We start from the raw sequence: 23245 nt of genomic DNA, 5'->3' as shown, positions 1-23245 counted from the left end.
TCAGATGATTTTGTAAACTTATCAGCTTGCAAAACTACTACTTTCTGACTTGCAAAACAGGAAGTAGTTCCTGCAGTCCTTGCAGTGGTAACAGGAAGTGGGAAGCAGGGATTCTTCAAGGCTCAAATGCCTGAAGGCTAATGCAAATGTATTATTATTTTGAACAATGGATTTTAAAAAGTAGCCAGGTGGTTTGGGAGAGCACAAGTGGTGATTATCACTCAGCTAGGAGGCTTTAGTCTTGGATGTTTCTCTTTGGGAGAAGGGGTTGGACTCAGTGACCTAGAGTATCTCCATTAAAGTAAATGCGATGTCACCAGTGAAAAATGGAAGTAAGCAGAAGAGAATCATGCCTTAGTTCGGGGGAGTTTTCTGCATTGGAAGTATGTTGAAAATTACAAATTGCAACATGAACTTTTCAGTTCTCTAAAATGATTTGTTCTTTATTTGACTCTGTAGCAGAAAGCCCCCTTTTCCTCTTGCCTGCATTTGCTCTCCCTTCTTTGGATATGTTTCTCTTTTTCTACCTTTTCTTCCTTCCTCTCTCTTTCACTTCAAGACAAGGAATTGTGTTTTAAAATTTGTATGTGTGCATTTTGTATCTCCCCTTGTAGTTTGGTATTTTTATCTATTTGTGTGCCATGGCATTTGTAGCTTATATTTTATACTCCTCAACTTTCAACTAAATGTGTTTTAGTAAGTTATACATTGTAACAATGTTAACAAGGGCAGGAATCAAACTGTCCTTCTCTGTATCAGGCCGGCCCCTGAAAGAGCGAGTGAATCAGTGATTGAATGTGTAACAAGGTAGCACACAGCAATTATCACCTGGAAGCTGTAGATCAACCAAGGGAAGAACTCAATAGAAGACAATGTAACAACCGGGAAATCTCTAAACCTCACTGATCAAGGGCTAGAAGCCCTGGCCTGAGTTAATCAATGATGGGGACCAACTTTTGGGCTGAGTATCTCCAGATCAACCGCTCCCATAGCCCTATTCTAAATTAATCAATGGACTCCCAAACCTGCAAGTACATGCGGACGACCCCTGGGGCTGACAGATGCCGTCCAGTAGCCACCGAGGGGGGGGGAAGTCCCACGAGGGTCAATGACCCCTGGATTAGGCAAACCTGAAAACTGGGGAGTCACCAAAGTCTGTCAAGGACAGATAAAAGCCAGTGAAAAGTGACCCTCAGTGGCGCCCTCTTGATCTCCAACTCGACCAGACCTGTCCAGCCAGAAGGAACAGCCGGCGACCCCCTTCTAGAAGATGATACCAGGCTGCAAGAAGCCTCAACGACAGACTCCAGCACTTGTAGGATAGGTATACCTGACTCTGTAGCCTGCTACTGTGTGTGTGTATGTGTGTGCATGTGTGTGTGGGGGAGGGGGACCAGTCCCAAGGTTTATGATTACAGTGTTTCATTCTGCCTAATAAACTAGAATTTTAAGGATCCCAAGCTGGACATTTGTAGCCAACAGCTCTGTCCCTTTGTTTCTTTGGAAGAAAGCCTGTACCAAATCATATGGGTCAGGTGAACATTTGTCTTCTCACAACTGAGTCCCTTCGTTGTAACCCAAACCCCAACTTCCTACATTCATTGAGTATGCAGCTGTACTTCTAAATGAATTGTTAAAGCCATCAATTTTATTTATTTTGTTAAAATAGCAATTTTAGGTCCAGACTTGTAAAGGGGCTTGGCTGTCAGTATTAGAGATGGGTCTTCCATCCACAGAACTATAGTGCCTGACTCCACAACTCTTGTTCCTGCTGAGCCACATGAAAACCCTTCTTAGTCTAAGCAAGCACTGCAAAATGTGAGGACAAGAGAGGGCAGGACATGCTTCCCAGACTGCTCTGGCAACATACTTCAATCTCATCTTGCCTACTCCTAGACCTTTCACGGTTCTGCTGGTATCTAGGGGGCCAGAACAAATTTTTCCCTCACACATGCATTGACTTTGGGGTGGGGAGGGAGAGGTCATACCCCTTGGAAAAGTGTTGACATTGACCACAACTAAGGGTTGGAGTTTGGACTGGGCTGCACTGGTGCTCCCAACTGGAGTTAGAAACCTTTTAGGCATCTACCTGGTGGATTTATTCATGGGTTCTGAAACTTAGTGCCAGGTTTGGATTCATGAAGAAATTCTTCCTCATCTGCTCCAGGTCAGATTGCAAGGACTCTCATGAAGCTTGTGGTAAGGACAAGTGCAAAGTCCTGCCCTTGAGATAGAACAATCCCATGCACCAGTACAGGCTGGGGCTGACTGGCTGGGCAGCAGCGCTGCAGAAAAGGACCTGAGGGTTACAATGGACAATAAGCTGAATGTGAGCCAGCAGTGTGCCCTTGTTGCCAAGGATACTGAGCTACATTAGTAGGAGAGTAGCCAGCAGCTTGAGGAAAGTGATTATTCTCCTCTATTAAGCACTGGTGAGGCCACATCTGGAGAACTGTATCCAGTTTTGCCCCCCGCTACAGAAAGGATGTGGACAAATTGGAGAAATGCAGCAGAGGACAATGAAATGGATAGAGGGCTGAGGAACCTGACTTGGGAGGAGAGGCTGAGGAAACTGGGCTTATTTAGTCTGGAGAAGACTGAAAGGGGGGATCTAATAGCAGCCTTCAACTACCTGAAGGATGGTAACAAAGAGGATAGAGCTAGACTGTCCTCAGTGGTGACAGATGACAGAACAAGGAGCAAAGTCTCAAGCTGCAGCCAGGGGAGGTTTAGGTTGGATATTAGGAAAAACTCTCTCACTAGGAGGGTGCTGAGCATTGCAACAGGCTACCTAAAGGGATGGTGGAATCTCCATCCTTGGTGGTTGTTAAGACCTGGCTTGACAAAGCCCAAGCTGCAATGGTCTAATTGGAGACCCTCTGCTCTGAGCAAGGGCTAGACTAGATGCCCTTCCAGCCCCCTTGTGCTATCATCCTGTGTCTGCACTGAATGCACTGCCTTCTTTTATTGCACGAGTTGTATTTCCCTTCCTAGGAGCATCTGAGCCTATTTCAACCTAAAAAAAAAAATCCTCTGAACAGCTCAGTACCCGCAGCATCCTTATACCCTTGCTCAGCCCCACCTCCCCCCAGTCATGCTGCAATGCCTCGCGATACAAGCCGGCCGCACTGCGCATGCGATGCGGCCAACCTCAACATGCCATCCCCATCTCGTGCTTACCGGGCGTTCAGCCTGCACTGCGCATGCGCCCTCCCTCCCGTGTGTGTCACTCTCTCTCCCTCCCCCCTGCCTCTGAAGCAAGCCGGGCTCGCAGTGCGCATGCGTTGCACCCTGCAGCTGCAGCAGCTGCCAGCTTCCCCGTGCGGTACCCCGCCCGGAGGATGGGGGCTACCGGACCGCCGGGCGGGGAGGCTCATCATCGCCCCGGGCCCTTCGTGCGGTGCCTGTACTTCGTGGGTTTCCTGGTGAGCTGGGACGCGGGCACTGGAATCTGCGGTTGGCCCCGCCCCCTCCGTGACGCACCGCGGGGAGAGAAAGCTGCGGGCGCTGCCTGTCGGGATGGGGGCGGGGCTGTGGATCACGTGACTTTCTCTACCTCTCCAAGCGGGGGGCACCGCGGACGGGAGGGAGGGGCCAGGCGGGAGGGTGACAGTGACGTGGCGTGACACGGGTGGTGGAGCGCATCCTCCGTGCCCTCGCCATGAAGCACTGGCGGGGGAAGGGGGGAGCGAAGAGCTGGTCCACGCCAAGGTTACCCCCTTGGAACGTGCTGCCGGTGACCTAAGAGCGAGGCGAGGCCGAGAGCTCCGCCCTTAAAGGGACCGCGCAGGGAGATTGAGCCCCGTTGGGGTGTCTTGCCAAGGATCTTTCTCCGGGGAGTTTTAGGGACTTTAAAAGCTGAGGTAGTCCACTTCTCTGGCCCAATCCCAAGTACTTGAATAGATGTATATATGTATATATAAAAATATATATATGATACTTAGTATATCTATAATATTTAACATTTATAATATTGTATAAGTTTCAATATGCTATTAATACATTGATTACCAACTGTATATTAACTTTATGCAAATTTTAATATTTGCAAATTTATTGATAAATATTTTACTATTATAAAAATTATATAGACATATCAACTATATAGATATAAATAAGACAGCTTAAGTTTTTCACATTCTAGATGAATAGCATTTAGGAACAACATCAAAAATCATGAGAGTTGGCAAAACCTGGCATGTGGTGCCACCCCTGGCTCCAGGGATTTGACAGCAAAGGAGAGACAGCACCCATGCCCCCCTCCACCCCCCATGTTTTTTGTTCAGCTCCTTGGGGAGTCGTGCAAGCTGGGTGAGACCGAATTGGCCTGCTAGCCAGGGGGCTTAAACACTCTGGATGGAGAGCCCTAAGCTAGTGGTCCCTGTGGGCGCAAGCTAGTCAGCCCCTCCTGGCTGGAACCCAGAGCTCTGTCAGTCAGGCAGCCTGTCTCTGAAGATCAGGCATAAGTGCCCAGCACGTGCCTCATGGGAATGAAAATATATTTGTGCCAGCTTTGCAAAGCTTTTGGGTCTATGTGTATAGTCCAGGGCTGCGTACACGCACTCGAAAAACCTGGGAGAATGCTCCTAGGGCTGCTCTCAGGGTAGAGAAGCTTCACCAGAGCTGTGGGTACGAACATTTGAAAGCTGAGGCCCTGATGAGCGGAGAGCTTGTGGTGCTGACATTGCGGGGGGTGGGGGGAGCGCTGAGTTTTGCACATATCTCAATTTTCTCTGCAGATTCTGTTAGTCTGCCTGGTGACAGATGGCAGCAATGCATAGGAAAGCCCTGATTGGCTGACCCAGACTGCCCATGGTCAGCCTGTGCTTCCCTAAAGTGTAATGGGATTATGAAGGGGGAACGTTTTGGAGCAGCAGGGTCTGAGTGATTTCACTGTCTCCCTAGGCAAGCAGGGGACTAAGTTCTCTTCTAGGGCAGGGGTTTTCAACTGCATACCCCTGGGGTTACTTTGGAAGGCCCCAAGGGGTATGCAGCAGTGGCACAGAGAAGCTGATGGCACTTCTGGTTTCGCTGGTGGCACTTCAAGGTTTGGTTCTGCGCACTGTGCCAGGGGATGACACCGCACACACACCCCCCCTCCCGCTCAGCAATTGGCCGCTGGGGCCCCCCCGCCCTGGCCCCCCTCCCTCCCTTCCCCCCCATGCCTCTCGACTGGCGCCCTGACCAAAAAGGTTCTAGAAGCCTTGTCACGTACAAACATTCACTATCCTAAGAGAAACTCTCCTGTGAGTGATTTAAGTCTGGTTGTTACCAGATTATTTTTCTCCAGTAGTGGCTATTTTTACCCTGGGAGAAGAAGCCTGAACACTTGAGGTTTCTTCTGGGAAGGCAGCGACTCTCCCAGGAGAAACTGAATGTCTGTATGAGGTCTAGGAGAAAACAGCAATTTTTTTTTTAATCCCATATTTTCTCCCTCTCGTCTCGTCTCCTCTCTCTCTCTCTCTCTCCCCATCACCTCCTCTGAAACCAGCCCGGCTCACAGTGCTCATGCGCCATGCCCCGTAGCTGCAGCAGCTGCCAGCTTCCCCTTGATACAAGTCTCTTTTACTGCTTTGCTTGCACTTCCTCTTTAGCTTTACCTTTTCCTTATGAGTCCAAAAAAGCAGCAGGTATTTGTGCTCCGTGGAGTTTAATTGTATTGCCTTCAATAGATGTGATTGCCTTTGTGTTTGCAACATTTCATATGCTCCCTTCTACTTGTTGTAAGTAATAATTAGAATGAATTGAATGCTGGGGTAAAGGTACACAGTTCCAAGGAGTTGGCAGATACTTATGACCACTGTATATAGCAGCTGGAAGGTGTTGTAAAGTTGTTGGCTGTTACATAAACTTGCTGTAACCAAGTAGATATTTTTACATGGCATATATCTCAAGAAATCACTGTTCTGCAGCAATATGCACATGCTGGGAGCAGTAATTGCGGGATGCAAGGAATCAGTTATTTAAGGAACACATAACATACTGTATAAATTATGGGTAGTACTAGACTTCAGCTAATAATCATTTTACCTATATATATTGCAGTATCAACCCTCACCAAGTGCATGATGAAGTGCTGGAAGCATTTGACTCATTGTCTGTGTGATGTCCGACGGATTCTGGCTTTGGGCAGACTATTAGAAACTGCTAGTCTCGTCCAACTGTAGTAGTCTCTGATAAAAGGTGGTACTGCTTCAATAGCCCCCTTCAGTACAGTTCCACTCTGATGTAGAAGTGGCATGCTAACCGCATTGTACAGTTAAAGAATTAGCAGGTCAATATGGTAAGCCTAACAAAAGATAAAAAGCTGAAAGCACTGGCCAGGAGATCCTTATACAGTTAGTAGTGGGGAGCCTTCTTGCCTTTTTCTTACACTGCTGAGGAGATCAGCATTTGCATTATGCTTTACTATGCCTGTCTTTTTTTTAACCTTTTTCTTGAATTATTTCTGAGATCTGGATAAAGGAAAGAGCTGATATGTCTGTATTTTTGTACTTGTAAGGCCCTTTTTAATTGATAAGCAGTGCTTTAAAAGCACTTAAAAATTAACATAATACTTTATCTTCATATTCCTAACTTTTTGTATAGGTAAATCGTTTTTCTTAGTGATGTGTCATAATAAACTACTTGTACTGCGGCATTAGACTTATTTTTCATAAAATAAGTTTGTACTTTTAAAAAATGTTGTAAACCTTAACTATTGCTTTAAATGTTCGGAATTAGCTTAGCCATGATTTTTCCATGTTTTTAGAATATCTTCCTACTGCCGAATGAAATAATTAGCTTTTATTTTCTAGTTTTGCCATTTGTTTTAACCTGAGAGACCAATCGTACAGTTTGTACAATACAATACAAAACTTGTCTGTCCCCTTCCTCTGCTCCCTTTTAGATTGTTATTGACTTAACAGGACAATGCCTTTTTAAAATACAGAATGCTTTATAGGTTTTCAGCCTCTTTGTAAATGTGGTCTGCCATTGAAAATCCATTTTGCCTATACTTTCAGGACTTGTTTGGCGTGAGCATGGTTGTTCCTTTATTAAGCCTTCATATTAAGTCTTTAGGGGCAAGTCCAACTATTGCTGGCATAATAGGTGAGTACAGAATGCATGCTTATGTAGTAGATTAAGAATAAAGTCAAGTAAAAAGAGTATTAGCAATAATTCACAGCAAGTCAGATGTGTGACATACATTAATAGTCCTAACACTTGAATTAGCTATATCGGGGGGTTTCAACCTTTTTTAGTAAGTATACCCCCGGTGGCCAGATGCGGAGTGGGGGAGGGGGTGGCGCACGGCCAGACACGGAATAGTGACAGCAGGGGTGGTGGGAAGCAGCGGCAGCCACCTCATGCAAGCTCCCGCCCCATGTCCAGCTGGCCAGGTGGCACCTGTACAACCTGTAGAGGATCACCGCTGCCCTTGACCCCCACCCCACCTCACCTCGGCCCTGCTCCTGGGAGGTGGAGGTGGGGGGTGGTAGATGACAGCGCTCTGTCCCCGCCTGTGTGTACCCCCTAGGGACCTCCCAAGTACTTCCTGAGCTATATAATAGAAAAACAAAGCCAAGCTTCAAGAGAAATTTCTGCTAATGACTGGTCACCTTTTGTAATACATTTCTCTCCCAATTTGGTAATACACCTTTCATCTATTTCTGTTATAAAATCTTTACGTCCCTTGATTAATTATTTGCAAAATCTACTATGTAAGTAAATTTCATATGCTAAGATTTTAACTCACAGTTAAGGGCTTACTTTAAAGTTTAGAAAGAGTAATAATGATAAAAATATATCATCTTTATAATTGGATTTTTTTAATATCTTGTCTGTTCATTTTGGGTGGAATTTATCTCCTTCTGGAGTTAATGCAAGTTCTGTCTTGAGTATGGTTGATGGCGAATGTTTATATAATACTTCTAGTGGAAAATAAGTTACCACCTCTCCACTCTACTTTGATTTGACTATTTAGAGTTCTCAGGATCTGAGTGTCCTTTAATCAGTGAAGAAGCCTGGCAAATACTATGCCGCTGTGTCCATGTTGCTTTCTGCAGATGCTGCCAAGTGCTACTAGATTCATGACTTTAGAAAGAAGAAGTAGAAGTTGTGTTATCTTCTACAGCATAATGGCCTGCTAATAATGTCTTTATAGTCTTGGTGCAATTGGAGTGGCTTCTCCTAGGAATGAAAATTCCCTCCTGCTTTTGCCAGAATCAATAACAATTTCATATATTTCCCATAGCAAGGCAGCACCTCTGGGTTGAATGGTGTTGCAAATTTGTTACACAATTGTTCCTCTTTCTCTTAGTATCTTTAAACGGTGAAATGGTGGTTGCCACAGTCTGTGCTAGACTTTCTGTCTTACTTGCTTCTCAGCTTCTACCCATTCTTTCAACAAAGGATTCATAACATTTTTCTCAGCTTTCTCCATTAACTAAAGCCATGCTGAAGAATCTCTTTTAAATTAGTTTTACAGGTCCATTCTCACTTAATTCTCACAGTGGCATTTTTTTCCCCTTACATTTGTATTTTAGGATCTCTTTATGGTTTCCTGCAGCTTGTTTCCAGCACATTTGTGGTAAGTTTGTAATCCTTGGTCTCAAAAATATATTGATGTTTCTTTAAATCTGGTGGAAAAATTGATAGCACTGATAGTAGTGTTTTGGGGGAACGTGAAAATATATGTTTAACAGGATTCACACAAGCCTTTTGAGATGAACAGTTGTTTCTCCGTTGTGTAGAACTTTTTGGCTCAACCATAGGGTATAATCAAATTCTTCAGGTTACCAATACACAAGATGGGATTTTCAGCTGAAAAGCAAAGCCCTGCCTAGATTTAGAATCAGTCAAGTGTACCTATGTCAGTCATTCAAAGTTCTCTGTAACAATGCTGCTATTAAAGCTGTGTTCCTCAACACAGTAACCTGTTTCTTGCAGATAGTCTCATGGACCAAAAAAAGCATATTATCTGGATTTTCCTTTCCCTGGTTAATAGGCGGTCTCCTGTAATTTGCCATATGGACTTAATTCATACAATTTATCTCAATTTTCTCTTTTTTTTCCTATTGGGTTACATTTTTTTCCCACTGCAATGCCAAGATAACTATATGGAAGGACCCAACCCCGAGGCCATAGTTCATGAATACATACTGTACCTTTCAGGTGCTTAAATCTAGACATTTTAGTCAGAAATACTCCTAGCCTCATCCACCTGTTTGGCATATAATTGCCTTTCCCCTATATGCTTGTTAGTTTCCCTGAACTTGCCTATAAGACCCCTAGCATGTCCTCATATACATCCCTCATAAAGCTTCTTTTCCGACACACATGGTTACTATATTTACGTATAGTAAATCATGTTGCCTATAAATGACTTGTTGTTTTTCCTTTCCACATTTCTTCGTATCGGTATGCCCTTAGATTGTGGGTACTTTCGAACTGACACTGTCTACTCCTAGTGTTTCACAAGCATCTAGTACATACAGGCATGTCTGCACATACTATTAATGTAATATAGGCTTACTGTGCAGTAAAATACTGCACAGTAAGCCTTCCCCAGGAGCACATCTACACGTGCAGCCTGTGGAGAGTAAATCTATTCCCAGTGGGAGCAGCCTGGTACAGGGCTGGTCCTGCCCTGCTCTAATCCTCTGCAGCAACCAGGGGGAGCTCCAGGCAGGGGTTATAAGGGGCAGTCCCAATATGCCCTGGGCCAGGAGAGCTCTGCTGCCTGCAGCAGCAGCTGATTCCTGGCCCTGTGCACAATTGGAGGGGTCCTGATGTGCATGGAGCCGGGAGACAACTGCCACTGCAGCTGGCAGAGCTCTCCCTGCCCCATGCACATTGGACACACAGCTATTGGCTTCTCCGCCCAGCAGGGGGTCTCACCAGGAGCTGCCTCAGGAGCAGACTACAGGCAAGCCCCACTTAGTGCTCCTAATTGGTTCTGAGAAAGCCAAGCACTAAGTGAAACAGCTTTAAGCAGAACCATTTCCCCATAGGATTTAATGTAAATAAAGATAATTGATTCTGCACCACCTGCCGACTCAGACCCCGCACTTCTGCAGCCCCACCCTGGGCCCTGCCGGCCCGGGCCCTACGCTCCTGCCAGCTCTGGCCGAGCCACTCCCAGCAAGGCACCACTTGGGTTCTGCCAGGGAAGGCATCAGCTCCTCCCGGCCTCATTGTTCCCCCGCCGCGATAGCCCCTGCCAACCTGCACCTGCTGGCCACCAGTGCACCTGTGCATGGCCCTAGCCTCCTTGCCCATGGGGCCTGAGTCGGGGCTCTGACCTGGGGTAAGCAGTGGGGCCACCCACCTGCCTGCGCCCCGCTTTGCCCAGCAGGGGCTCCCTCCAGGGCACCCGGCACTGAGACGAGCCGCCATCACCAAGTGCTGCAGGCTCGGGACAGGGTCCGCACCCGACGGAGTGGAACAGGGCACGGGCTGCAGCCCAGGGGCAGGTGAGGTCTGCGGACTCGGCTTGCTCTGGCTCAGGCCCTGCATTCCTGCCGGCCCTGGCTTTGGGCCCTGCACTCCTGCTGCCCCAGGCCTTGCTCTTATGCCCCCCACCCGCCCCTTCTTGCTGCTGCCGCCACTCCTCCCTACCCGCTGGCTGCCCCAGCACCACGTGCCAGAGCAGACCCTGCGCTCCTGGGCCCTGCCGTCCTGGGCTCCAAGCTCACACTGCCCAGCCCCCCACCCTCCCCTTCTCGCTGCTGCCATCCCTCCCTGGGCTCCCACCGGCTGCCACCCACCACTTCCCTCGCCTCCTCTGCTGCTTCTCCCCACATCTGAGCTGAGTGTTACAATGAAATGCGCTCAGCGCTGAGTGAAACTAGGTAGGTATTTTAAATGAGCACTATAATGAAACCACCTTAAGCGAGGGTTGCCTGTAGGTCCTGGTCAGCTCCCTGCTGGGGAGGGAATCCCCACCTAGCAGGGGGCTTGCCAGCAGCTGCCCCACAAGCAAGACAGCTGCCAATGAGCCCCTGGCGGAGTGAGGAAGCAGGGAGCTCCCCAGTCCTGGGACTGCTTAGCTCCTGACTCCTGTGGGGAGCCAGGAGCCATGCAGCACTGGGACTGGAGGGGTGCAGAGAGGGACCTCATCCCAGCACTGATTGGTTCCTGGGGGAAGCCAGGAGTTGAGCAGCGCAAGGACCCGTTACAGAGAACTTCCCCATCTCCTGTGGCCTCCTGCTGGTGTGGCTGACTGGGGGCAAATTCGCTCCTGATCAGCTTCTACACAAGCGCTACCGTGCAGCAACTACTGCACAGTTAATCTAGTACCTGTATTTACAGGTACTAGATAATTGTGCAGTGGACTAATTTACTGCATAGTAAATGCCATGCACATGTAGATGGGGACACTTTACTGTGCAGTAGATTAGTCTGCTGTGCAGTAAAGCGTCTCATGTAGATTGCTATCACAAACAAAAGTGGTCAGTGTTGGCGTGATGCATTTTCATTAGAAATGATCAGTAATAATTTGCTGTATTTGTCCCCAGCAATGGGGACAAATTAAAATTCAGATGTCTTAAGACAAGAAATTAAATTAAAGCTGTGCTTTCTTATGTCACCAAGTAAAATTTCGGCAAGGTCTAAGGAGGCACTTCAGAGTTTAATTCTGTCCATTGTATCCAGCTTCTGACTTTTAAGGTTGCTTACTGTTCATGTAACAAATACATTATCTGTACAAGAACACTTTCACTGGTGACCCTTCTTCTCAAAAGAGAAGTAATTCATTTAAATCAAATATGCAGATTGTTCACTCCAAGTAGATAACTCTTGTTCCAAACATTCATTACTTGTCTTGTCCAGGGCTGCTGGAGTGATGTTGTAGGAAGAAAACAGTCCCTGCTTGCCTGCATTCTCTTCAGTGCACTGGGTTATTTGCTGCTGGGCATGTCCACTAATGTGTTTTTATTTGCTATTGCTAGAGTTCCTGTAGGTGAGTAAATGTATTGGTACCTAGGCTTTTATTTATTTTAACTTAAACTAGAGAATTATTGCTGGAGGAGTTTGTGACATTTGACTATAGGTACAAGCAGGACAGTTTGAACAGTTTTGAACAGTTCTATCAATTGTTATTAGAAGAAGCCCGTAGAAACTCAAATTCAAGTTGCTCCTTTTGAACTTTGTCATGATCTCTTTTCTGGAAGTTAAGAAACAGTGTACCCAGAAATAGATGATTCCTGAGATTCTTTTTAGGGGTACCTGAATTGTAAGAGTTCATGCTAAGGTCTGACTGGAAAGAGACCATTTTAAGGTTCTTGTTTGGGGGAACCAGAATGACTAGTCTCTTCTGAAAAGCTTGGTCTGTTTCTGCAACACAGCATGAAATAACATGCATTTTTTTATCATGCGGAAAACATATTTCCAAATAAACTGTCAGCTAAAAAAATGACTTGCTACGTCAGTGGAAATTCCTATGTGGTGTATAAACATACGTCTGAGACACTAGTGCTACATTTGCCTCACCATTTATGTTAGAAAATTTTGAAGGGTTTAGCATCTTAAATATTTGCCTTGTCCCAAAGAATGTTTCTTTGTTTCAGGGGCTTTTCGAAGCAATTTATTTATTTTCCCTGAGTTTAATTAATTTGATTAAATTGGTGATTGGCTTATGTCTCCTACTTCTAGAAAGATTTTTGTGATGCTCGCATAGGGGCTGTCTGATATGATCTCGTGTTTTTCTGTTACAAGGAAAGAGCAGGAGATTTCACTAAGTGCATGTATGGTATTTTTGGAATATGCTTAAATTTCTCTTATTCTGCATGCCCTCCCTACCACCTGTTTTGTGTGTGGTGTATTATAGTCCCTTGTCAGCTCCCATAATAGTTCTTGGTGTTTCTGTAAGCAGCTGTGTTGTTCTTCGTCCACCAGTGACCACAGGAGCAGTTGTCTCATTTGTATGGGGATCCTTTCACAACTGTTGCTTCCATCTTACTTTAGCTTAGCTGTTTTGGTCCCTGTTGAACGTGCTGCCTATACTCTAGCTGCTGAAGATGCCATGAGAACTGCTGATGTCTAATGTATCATAAGGCCAGGTCTGACACAGCTGCTTTAGTGCTGGCAGGGGATGTTTTGTCATTCCTGGAATTTTCAAACAGTAATTCAAAATATTATATATGGCATTACAGACTACATAACAATGATACAGATGGCTTGACTGAGTGTCATATATTTCTTTATGTTGCCTTGCAGGTATTTTCAAACACACACTCTCCATTTCTAAAGCTCTTCTTTCCGACTTGGTGTCTGAGAGAGAGCGCCCACTGATTATAGGGCATTTCAATGCAGCCTCCAGTATTGGCTTCATTCTGGGTCCTGTGGTTGGTGGCTACCTTACAGAGCGAGAGGGTGGCTTCTACCTGACATCCTTCATCTGCTCTTCCATCTTCATTCTGAATGCTGGTAAGTTGTACTTTGCACTTCAGGCTTTGTCTGTTTCTTTGTGCAGTCATGATACTTTTAACGAGAACAGTAATCTCCATCCAGTCTGTATATTTAAACAGCCTTTTGCATGTGAACTTGTAAAGCTCAACATACCTCTTCTCTTCAACACCATTTTTGCAGACACATACAAACAATGGAATGTAGTGATTTTGAGCTTGAAAATCTTAGGTTAATTTCTCAGATCTACTGGGCATATTTTAGTCGAGCAAATTGCTTGGTTTTCCCATATTTAAAATGAGGTATTAAAAACCTCCTGGGTTATGCTGTTCTGCTTAGTGTTTGTAAAATGTTTTGTCCCTTTCTTTAAAAAAAGGTGCTATTTAAGTTCAAAAGACTATTTTTAATTTATTTGCATTTTATATTTAAATAAACCATTAAAACATGTTTATGAACATAAAAAGTATAACTAAAGATGCTTAATTGATTGCTGACGGCATTCTCTGTATAGGTCTTGTCTGGATGTTACCATGGGATGAAGAAAACACAGTGAGCAGCAAACATGAGCAAACCACCTGCAACAGAAAGATGACTGAGAATATCTTGGGAAAGGTGAACCAGGACTCACAGATTAAAGCAGTAGCTAATGGAACAAAGAAATGTGATGTTCCTCTCTGGTCTCCCTGGATTCAAGTTGTGTCAGTGCTGAAAAGGATTAAAAGCATCGCATGTTCTGATATGTGGGATATATTTTTAGTACGGCTACTAATGTCTGTTGCCGTAATGCTGTACTACAGCAATTTTGTTTTGGCAATTGAAGAGAGATTTGGAGTGAAACCTAAGCTGACTGGGTACCTGATAAGTTATGGCAGTACCCTTGGAGCACTTGCTGGCTTCCTAGTTGGAACAATAACGAGGCTATATCAGCATAACACTTACACAATTTTATTACATTCCAGTGTTCTCACATGCACATTGATACTGCTGTATTCTTTAGCACTCAGTATATGGACAGTGATTTTGTCTTCTACGTTTTTAGCCTTTTCAACTACTGTAGGACGCACTTGTATCACTGACCTGGAACTGACCCTGGGTGGAAATCATGCCAGTGGTACACTCATAGGAATTGGTCAGTCTGTGACATCTGTGGGGCGTATAATTGTTCCTCTTCTCTCCGGAATTGCACAAGAGTTCAGTCCCTGTGGCCCTCCAACTGTTGGCGTGGGGCTGGGACTGATGGCTGTTCTAATCATGGTAATGAACAAATCACAATACAGTAGTGCTAGAAACATTAAACTTAACAGTGAGTAACATCTTATTTTGGACAGGGTTATTATCTTAAATGAAACAAAGCAATTCAAAGAATTGGGGATAAGTTGTGGGAAAGAACAATAAGCACAAAAGAAGTTTATTGTAAGCACAATAAGTTTACAGGATGTTATAAGAAGAAACAACAACTTCAAGGGCAGTGAGGCCTGATGCGGCCTTCAGATTCACATGGACTCTTCTAATGGAGTATCACAAGTCAAGACAAATGCTCATAGGTGTAATTTAGAGACACCAACAAGAGGCGCAGGAGTGGAACAGAAAATTTAAAAAATAAGAGTTCTCGAGTGTCAATGGCATGTTGAAAAATCAATACTTTCATCAGTGCTTCGCCTAGAATCGTACCCACCCTGAACTTTCTTGATATCCCATACTTGTTTCTTTTTGCCCCAGTGTTTCTGGGTAATAGAACCATGTATGTTCTGGCACTTTTATGTATTAGCAGGCCTAAAAGAAGCATGTATTTTAAGAGATGATATCACCATCCAGAGCAGAGGTGATTCAGTTGAATGTAAACTATCTTGAAACTTGCACTAGTGGTTTTTGCACTAATTTCCACCTCCATTTGCTTACCTTCTGCCATAAATGTTTTTAAATTTCCCCAAAATTCCCGGTGCAGTTTCCTTCCATCTCTGCTCTATGTGTAACTTTTCCGTCTTGATTCTTCAGTTGGCTTTTTAAAATGTTCTGGAGAAATATTTTTAACTGTTTGATGTTTAATTAATTCATTGTCTTTTACCTCTACCAATATAGGTACAAATGCCATTTTAGATAACAATTGAAAGTATATGCAGTTGGTGCTGGTCTAGTCTTCATTTGTCTCCAATGGTTTAGGAAGCCAAAGCTAAAAGATTCTTGCAAGCAAAGGTGCATCAAGAGAGTTGGGGACAGAATTCAGAGTACTGCTCTGTATTGTACCTGGTTCAGACCAGTAATCACTAGTAGTCATTTGTTTTCATGAGCTTTAAATTTGTTCCACATTTAAAAAAAAATACCTTGCACTTTTAATGTCTTTTACTTGAAAATCTCATGCACTTTCCATGTAATTATTTGATATATCATACAAAACCAGCTGTGTGAATTTTATATAAAAACATTGTGTGCATATGCATTTTCAAAAAGTATAAACAAAGCATCACTTCAGAACTGTCACAGATGGTGTTTTGTAGGGTTTTTTAATCATCTTTTTTTCCCCTCAGTAATGTGTCTTCTCTTCCAGAATGCATACTCCCATTTGAAGTCAGTGGTAAAATCCCACTGATTTCAGTAGGAGCACCATGGAAATGCCTGCAGATCTTATAATTATTTTAAGTGCTTTTGAGTTTAGCAAACATACAGGGCTGGCATCTTCTATGTTTGCAGGAGGTAACCTTGATTTCTCTCTAAGAGTTCAAGTTCATATAGAAAATAGAGTTGCTTATATTTTAATATATTCTCACTTTTGCTCCTCCCTTTATGGATTGGAAGAATTGTTACCTAGGTAAAATTTTCAGATGTGCCCAAGTTCCAACCTCAAAAGTAAAAGGGCTCCCAAGTTAATTTACTTTTAGTAGCCTAAAGTCACTAACCTATAGCTACCACTTTACCAAGCACCTCAAAATATTCTGTCACCCTATTCACTTTTATACTGCATTTCTATACTATGAAATGGATTTTTGCTGCTATCTCTTGGAACTTAAAAACCTTTGATAAAAATGTTGCCTAGTGATCTGATAACCAATAAATAGGCAAAGACTTTCTTTTTTAAGTTCCAATAACAATAATAACCCAAGGCATTAGACCAAAGAAACAATGAAGATTGTCTTGCATTAATCTGGGTAAGTGTGCAAATACCACTTTTATGGGTGACAGAACTGAAAGTGTAAATACTCTTATGCATACAAAAATGGATGTGCGTTGTACTCTTTACAACCAGCAGATATTTTTGCATAACTCTGTTTTGTTTTGGAAGATATATTGCAGTTTTCTTGTCTAAATGTGCACAGAAGACTAATATGTGGACTGGAACGTGGTCTCAGGGATGATGATACTTCTGGACAAAGAAGTGTTTGGAGTTGATAATCAAATAATTTCTGAAGGATTTTTTTAAAGGATTTCTTTCTTCACAGTCACAAAAGAATGATACTAAAATTGTTATTAAAAACAGTAATAAAATTAAATGATGTTCCGTGCTTCTTGTTTCAGTAATTGTCTTGTTCCTTTTAAGACCTTGTCACAAAATATAGATAATCAATTCAATAGGATTGAATGGAATGCACTGTATTTGACTGCTTTTACCCCGTTCCTTCATTTTTCTCTTGTTTCTTGGCTTCTTAGGTCCAGGCTACCTCTTCCTTTCTTTTCAACAAAGTCCAGTTCAGCATGGCATTAGAGGTGCACTGATATATTAGTCCATATCAGATCAGCACCGATAAAAGGAAAATCGACATTATCGGCAATTGGCAGGTTTTGGCCCATGTAGCCAATTAATGTCACCAATAAATGCCGCATTTGTGCACGCAGCCACGGCATGCATGCAGCCAGGAATGCAGCCTGGCAGCTTGAAGAGCAGTATCTGGCTGGTAAGTCTATGGAGGGGGGGTAGGGGAGGTGCAGATTGAGGCCCCTGTGGTGAGGGAGGGAGTGGGGCTGAGGCAAGGTCAGGCACTGCCCAGCTGGGGTGGGACGGGGTGCAGCGCTGAGCTGTGGGCAGCTTGTCCAGGGGGTGGGAGGGGGGTGGCTCCCTGCTACTGTGTGCACCCCTGGGGGAGGCATGAAGTTCATGTACCCCCTAGATTTGTGCATGATGTGAAGGTGGGCTGCCTGCTGTAAGCTCAAGGCCAGGGGCTGTGCTGGCCTCTTTCTAGCAGGGGGACTGGACTGCAGGCCAGATAGAATGGTCTGGCGGGCCGCATCTGGCCCACGGGCCGCATTTTGCCCACCCCTGATCTAATAGGTTCCTTCCGACCCTAAAATCTATGACTCTCATGTGTAGTCTTTATTTTAACCATGAAAGATGGAGGAGAGCAACGGAAAGATAAAATGGGGAAAAACTTAGAAAGCATAAAGAAGTCCTGCTTGCCAGTTCTGAGACGGGGTACCCAAGGCAATCATTCTTATTGCCAAAGAAAATAAGGTTGTCATTTTGCCATATTCACTGTCTCCAAAAGTCATGAGTTGCATTCGGATTGCCATTAGTTTGCAGGATTTGGGAGGTGGGGGTTCTATTATCCTTTGTTGAAGCCCTCTTCTTTGTCTTTCTTTTTTCCTCTTCTTTTTTAAAATGATCGTTACATTTCTAGCCTTTACAGTTGTTGAGATCTTCAGAATGTGAGAGAACACAGTGCTGGTTTCATAGTCTGCAGATGCATTCACTGAAAGAGTCTAAATGAATTGACTTAAGCATATTTTAAATTTGGCTTTAAAATGATTGGCCTAAGCAGGAGTGTCAGGCTAATATAGCTGTATGTAACTGAATATTGCGTATATTTGAAAGGATATTCTTAGTGTAAACTTGCAGCCTTATAAGATTTTGTGTTTAGGATATGGGTTTTTTAGGTATGTATTTACCTCCTGCTTCATCATCTTATAAAAATTGTAACATTCAGGTTTCTAGCAAGTACCCTGCCAGATTGATTGATGATACTAAAACAGACTGAAACAAACATGACTTCATTAAAACTAACAAGCTCAAGCCCTTTGGTCTAGGCATCTAACCTCTGACCTCTGCAATATGCCCTATTACACAGCCTTACAAATACTCAGACTTCAACTGCCTCTGGATTGGATTCCCTGACCATGTTCACAAACTGCATTTCTCTATACGGTTTTGGTGCAGTTGGTTCCAATGAGTGACACTTCTTAAATCCTTGTGTTTCAGGGTCCAAATTGCATTATGTACTCATCGTTACAATCAATCTAGCCTTTTCACCATCCAGTAAAATCCAGTCTTTGGTGATTGGTGTTCACCATAGTCTGAGCTTCTGAAGCCAAGAATTTCAGCTTTCATTCCAAAGTTTCTAGCTTTCAGAGTTGTGGAGGAAAAACTTGGTAGCATGAATGACCTCAAATGGCCCAGAAGAGGGCAAACGAAAAAACAAATGTATAATTATGTTTACTCATCAGGCCTAATGAATGAATTGGCAATAGTATGTATGGTAGTTCAGTCATGGCATGCACAGTATTTGGGTCTTCAGCTCTTCCTTAAGCTAAGGATGATGTGGTTGGCCCCAAGTGGTAGATATAGGTATAGATATATAACAAAGCATTAATAAAGCACCAAAATGGAATCCTTTAACGCCTCTCCCTTCCCCCATCAAATCCATGGATTGTGACAAAAATTGCCATTTGACTGAAGCAAAACTTGTGCAGAAAATAGCATTATTGTCACTTCAAGCTACACAACTCTTCAGATGAATGCCAACCATTGAAATGCATGAGACCCACTGGGGTATGATTTGCAATCTATTGATTTTGTATTGCAATCTCAGGCCTTGGCATTCTGTCAACTCACAAAGGGTGGGCTAAGCTGTAAGCAAAGTACGTGACAGACCTTTAAAGCATGTTCATGAATCATATGTGATCAATCTGCTGCACTTTTTCCTGAAAGTTGATACCTGCATATGGTGTACTGTTAAAAGATCTCTGCGGCCTGCAGGAAGTGTTTTTGTTCTGTAGCAGCAGAGATCCAAATCCCACTCTGTCAGTAAGTTCTAAAGTTTGGGCCACTTGCTCAGTGGGGTGTGGAATCTAAAACTTGGTGTAATGTGCTTTCTCCATGTGAGCGTTCTCAGGTGCAAGGACTTCTGGTTACTTATGCTGTTTCAATCTTATTGCTTCCCCAGAACATAAATTGTACCTGCTTAAGCCCCTGAAATGTTAGCTGAAGAAAGAGCAAAACTGTTGACTTGAGGGAAGTAAAAAAGAACTCCCTCCCATTTTTGGGTTAATAACTTAGTAGTTACTTGCCCAGGGGACTTGAACCCACATTTCCAATTTCACCCTGCATAGGGCAGGTACTGCTAAAGGAACTTTCCAAACTTCCTGCTGAAATTTGTTCTATGGAGCAGCCAAGAAAGGAAGATATTTGGGGCAAACAAGCCAAAAAGAATGCAACTCAGTGGGCATGTCTAGATGAGACACTACTGCACACTTGTTACTGCACATTTATTTAGTACTTGAATTGCCAAGTACTAAATCAATGCACAGTAACCAGAGTTACTACGCAGTATTATTAGGCTACTGCGCAGTAGTATCACGTAAAAGATGTTGACCAGCACTACTGCATAGTAGTGCTGGTCAACATCTTTTACGTGATGCTACTGCACAGTAGCCTAATAATATTGCGCAGCAGCATATTAGCATTGTCCATGCTGTGACATGCTACTGCTCAGTATTTTTTGGCTACTGCACAGTCAACATCTCTCGTAGACACACACAGTGAGATAGACAGAGCCCTTCAAAGGAGGATGCCCTGGGTTCTCATCTCCTGCCCTAGTAGGGAAGATTCTGTTTCTTCATTTTATCTACTGTCTAATAATTTCAAAGTGTAGAAAAAGCCTTGGGGGGCTAGAACCCAGAGCACCCTACTTCCCAAAGCAAAGTCAGCTTCACTAGGTCACATTTCCTTACATATCTTTTCTAGCTGGCCTCACATATCTTCCCTGCTTGGTTGCCCAACAGGCCAGAAAGGGTGGAAAGTGCCCTTAGTAGTTTTTAGCCTATGGCCTGATGCTTAGGACGCTTGGCTAGGTAGTAAGAGATGCTGGTTCAAAGTTACTCTAGGTGGGAGACAGCCTACAACCTGGGTCTCTATCCTGCAGGTATGTGCTATATAACCATTACCAGTGGTTTAAAAGCTACAAGGGTCTGTCTCTTCCTCTTTCTTTTTGTGTCCTTGAAAGGAATTATGCACTTTCCCAGGAGGGGACAGAGCAATAATCCACAAAGGAGGCCTGAATAAATTCCCAAAGATTTTGTGGTTTTAGTTACTTATTTGTCTAGACATAGATTTGGGCCAAAGTGTTAATTTTTTTTTAAAGGGAATGTGTAGCACAGGAGAAGGCAAAATACAGTCCACAGGCCAGATCTGGCCCACCAGATCTGGCCTGAGGGAGCCCACCAATTAATTGTACCCCACCCAGCCCATGTGCCTCACTCCCACGCTGGTGCACAGAAGGGCTTGGTCCAGTCAGCATGCAACTTCCAGGAGGGGCTGCTGCTGCAGCTGCTAGGAGAGCTGCTCAGCTTCCCTGGTCACCAGCAGCTCCTCCTCATTTCCCTGCTGCAGCACTTGGCGGGGTGGGGGGAGCTGCAGCAGGTCAGGGGGCTGGAGCTGGCAGGAGCACCACCCTCTGCTTCTGTGGCAGCAGGGAGTGGGGAAAGCAGCTGGCTCCGTCGCACAGGGCTTCCCCCGGTGGTTCACGAGTACCAGGAGCTGCATGTGTGCTGGGGGGAGCTCTTCATGATAGAGGCGAACCAGCCTGCCTGCACTCCTTGCTGCTATGTGTAGCTCTGGATGGAGCTGTGCACTGCTGGGCAGCAGCACCTTCACAGGCCATGTGAATGAGGGCCCACTGCCTCCTGTTGTTGCTGCCACCGCCAGTGCAACCTGTGTGCCGTGGGAGGGAGTGGGTAGGGGGATCCCCACCCTCTGTCACACCCAACCCATTCACATATACAAATCCCTCAACATACCTGATGCCACACTCTCACAACCCCCCCCCACACTCCACAATACACACACACTCCCCCATACACAGTATACAAGAGTAAGACATTATTTTTTAGCTATTATGCAATCACCTCTGTGTATACTACACAAACACAAATCATGACAAAAATATTTTTGTAATAAAATTATATATAATAGTAATAAAAATCTAACAGCTATATGATTTGGGTTTTTTTCTGGTTCAAAGATGGCAACACCTCCTCCTCCCCCCCCCCCCTTCCAAAAAGGAGTACTTCTAGGGGCAAGAAAAGGGATTTCCAGTGGGAAATGTCAGGGGTTAGGGTGGGGACTCACAACCTCCCCCCGCCTCTGACTTCTGCAGGTGGTTGCCACTTGCCACACCACCACCAACCACGAATTGTGTCCCTGCAGTCTCGGGAGGCACCAGTCACTCATGGTGGATGTCTTCTGGGATGTGACTGAAGTACTTGCAGTATAGTACTTGTATTTACAAATACTAACCTATGGCAGCACAAGTACTTCTGGCACGTCTGATCTGGCAGAATATGCACTGAGTTCTTCACATCTGCTGAGTCCATGGAGAACAAGAAGTAGAACCATGTTGTACTAGTATGTGGAGTAGCATCTTTTCTCCTCTTTCTAGCTGCCCTCAAACACGCTATGCTGCTGCAAACCCAGATACCCATTTGAAACTTACCCTGCCTGGAGTGCTGAAATAATATAGCCAGGTGGAATGGGCCAAGCAAATAAGGGGCCATTAAAATCCCATGGGAAGGGTACTGTAGGCTTCCTAGGTGGGGTAGAGATGTGCCTGGATTCCTTGCATGGCATGTCAGAAGATTAAACAGATGTCTTTGTGTGATCTGTAGAAGCAGCTCCTTGCATTGTGTGAGGGCTGATAGTCAGTAGGCCCGTTATTTCCTTCATCCAGTAGTCTGTGGGTGTCTTCTGTCAGTATATCTTTACTCAAGGATATGGCACAAGGTATTACCTGCATCTTTAGGGTTGGCTGAAGCAAGTGGTATCGGTGGGCTCCTGAAAGCTGGGGTTGAATGAGGCACCTCATTGACATAATAAAAATAGCCTGTAACATTCCTCTCTCCTGTACTCTGCCTTAGTGAAATAGGGTGCTGCTCTAGAGTGGATAGAGCTGGCCATTGGAAGGAAGGAAGAGCTAAGCAGCTACCTAGGAGATGAATGACCCCCCTCTAGCCTGTTTGTATAAGCCAAGACTTTTCAGGAGTTGTCTTAGTCATTTTAGCAGTGAAGCAGAATTTGGCCATACTGCAGTTTCAATATTGGGTACAATAGTCTCTAGAATTTGGTCCCACTACCTATATGACAAACTTTCTTTTTTCCTCTTTCAGTTTCAGCCTTAAAATGAAGGTAGTCTGCTTAGCCTTTGTATATTAACCTGCTTTCTAGTGTTTTCAGCATCTGTCATCTATGTTGGAGATGCCAACTTGTTCACTCAGCAGATGAAGGGGACACAATCGTTTCCTTTCTTCACTTTCTTTTGTTGGTCTGATAAACCAACAACAAACCTATTCCAAAGTTCATACTGGCAAAGCTAGTCAGTCAGCCAATACTAACTTTTTGTCACAAGCAAATTATTCAGTTCCCAAAGACTTGTATTTCTGGAAGAGAATAAAAATCATTTCAATGCATCATTTCTCCCAACAGATGGTGCCAGAGGATAGTAAGATTTATGTGGGTTTTGATTCTCGGGCACTATAACCTTTCTTGGAGAAGGGATCACAAAACAAAGTCCACATTGCAGACTCAAGCTGAAAATTCTGTTTAGAAATCTGTTAAGATAAATATTGCAGTTTGTCTTCTCTTTGTTTGAAGAGTACC

General features: G+C 44.3%; 2 protein-coding genes across 7 annotated transcripts in view; one reads left to right on the top strand and one right to left on the bottom strand.

Annotated features, from left to right (window-relative positions):
• TMEM182 (transmembrane protein 182) overlaps positions 1-3442 on the bottom strand; it is a 71134-nt gene extending 67692 nt beyond the window's left edge. The window contains exon 1 of one of the 3 annotated variants that reach the window (XM_059721016.1): positions 3358-3442. Coding sequence is in view for 1 of the 3 variants with exons in the window: in XM_059721014.1 (XP_059576997.1) it covers positions 3353-3380 (28 nt within the window). In the remaining 2 variants the exon portion in view is untranslated. Of the gene's footprint in view, positions 1-3329 lie in introns of all 3 variants that reach the window. The other 2 variants (XM_059721014.1, XM_059721017.1) reach the window with 2 other exon arrangements.
• On the top strand, positions 3342-16886 carry MFSD9 (major facilitator superfamily domain containing 9). 4 transcript variants are annotated; one of them, XM_014600445.3, is made up of 6 exons: positions 3342-3425; positions 7005-7092; positions 8529-8572; positions 11815-11944; positions 13297-13410; positions 13901-16886. In XM_014600445.3, the coding sequence occupies exons 1-6, from the start codon at positions 3342-3344 to the stop codon at positions 14698-14700; spliced, it is 1260 nt and encodes a 419-aa protein (XP_014455931.2). In that variant the 3' UTR covers positions 14701-16886. The 4 variants fall into 4 exon arrangements, with proteins under 4 accessions (XP_014455931.2, XP_019340571.1, XP_019340573.1 ...); XM_019485026.2 differs by having other exon boundaries at positions 13201-13410; XM_019485028.2 differs by having other exon boundaries at positions 3355-3425; positions 6046-7092; positions 13201-13410.
• Positions 16887-23245: the final 6359 nt, after the last annotated feature.

Source organism: Alligator mississippiensis, chromosome 1, assembly GCF_030867095.1.
Source record: "Alligator mississippiensis isolate rAllMis1 chromosome 1, rAllMis1, whole genome shotgun sequence".
NCBI lineage: Eukaryota > Metazoa > Chordata > Crocodylia > Alligatoridae > Alligator > Alligator mississippiensis.
Note: the sequence above shows the minus strand (reverse complement) of the source record. Positions and strands in the feature narration are given on the sequence as shown.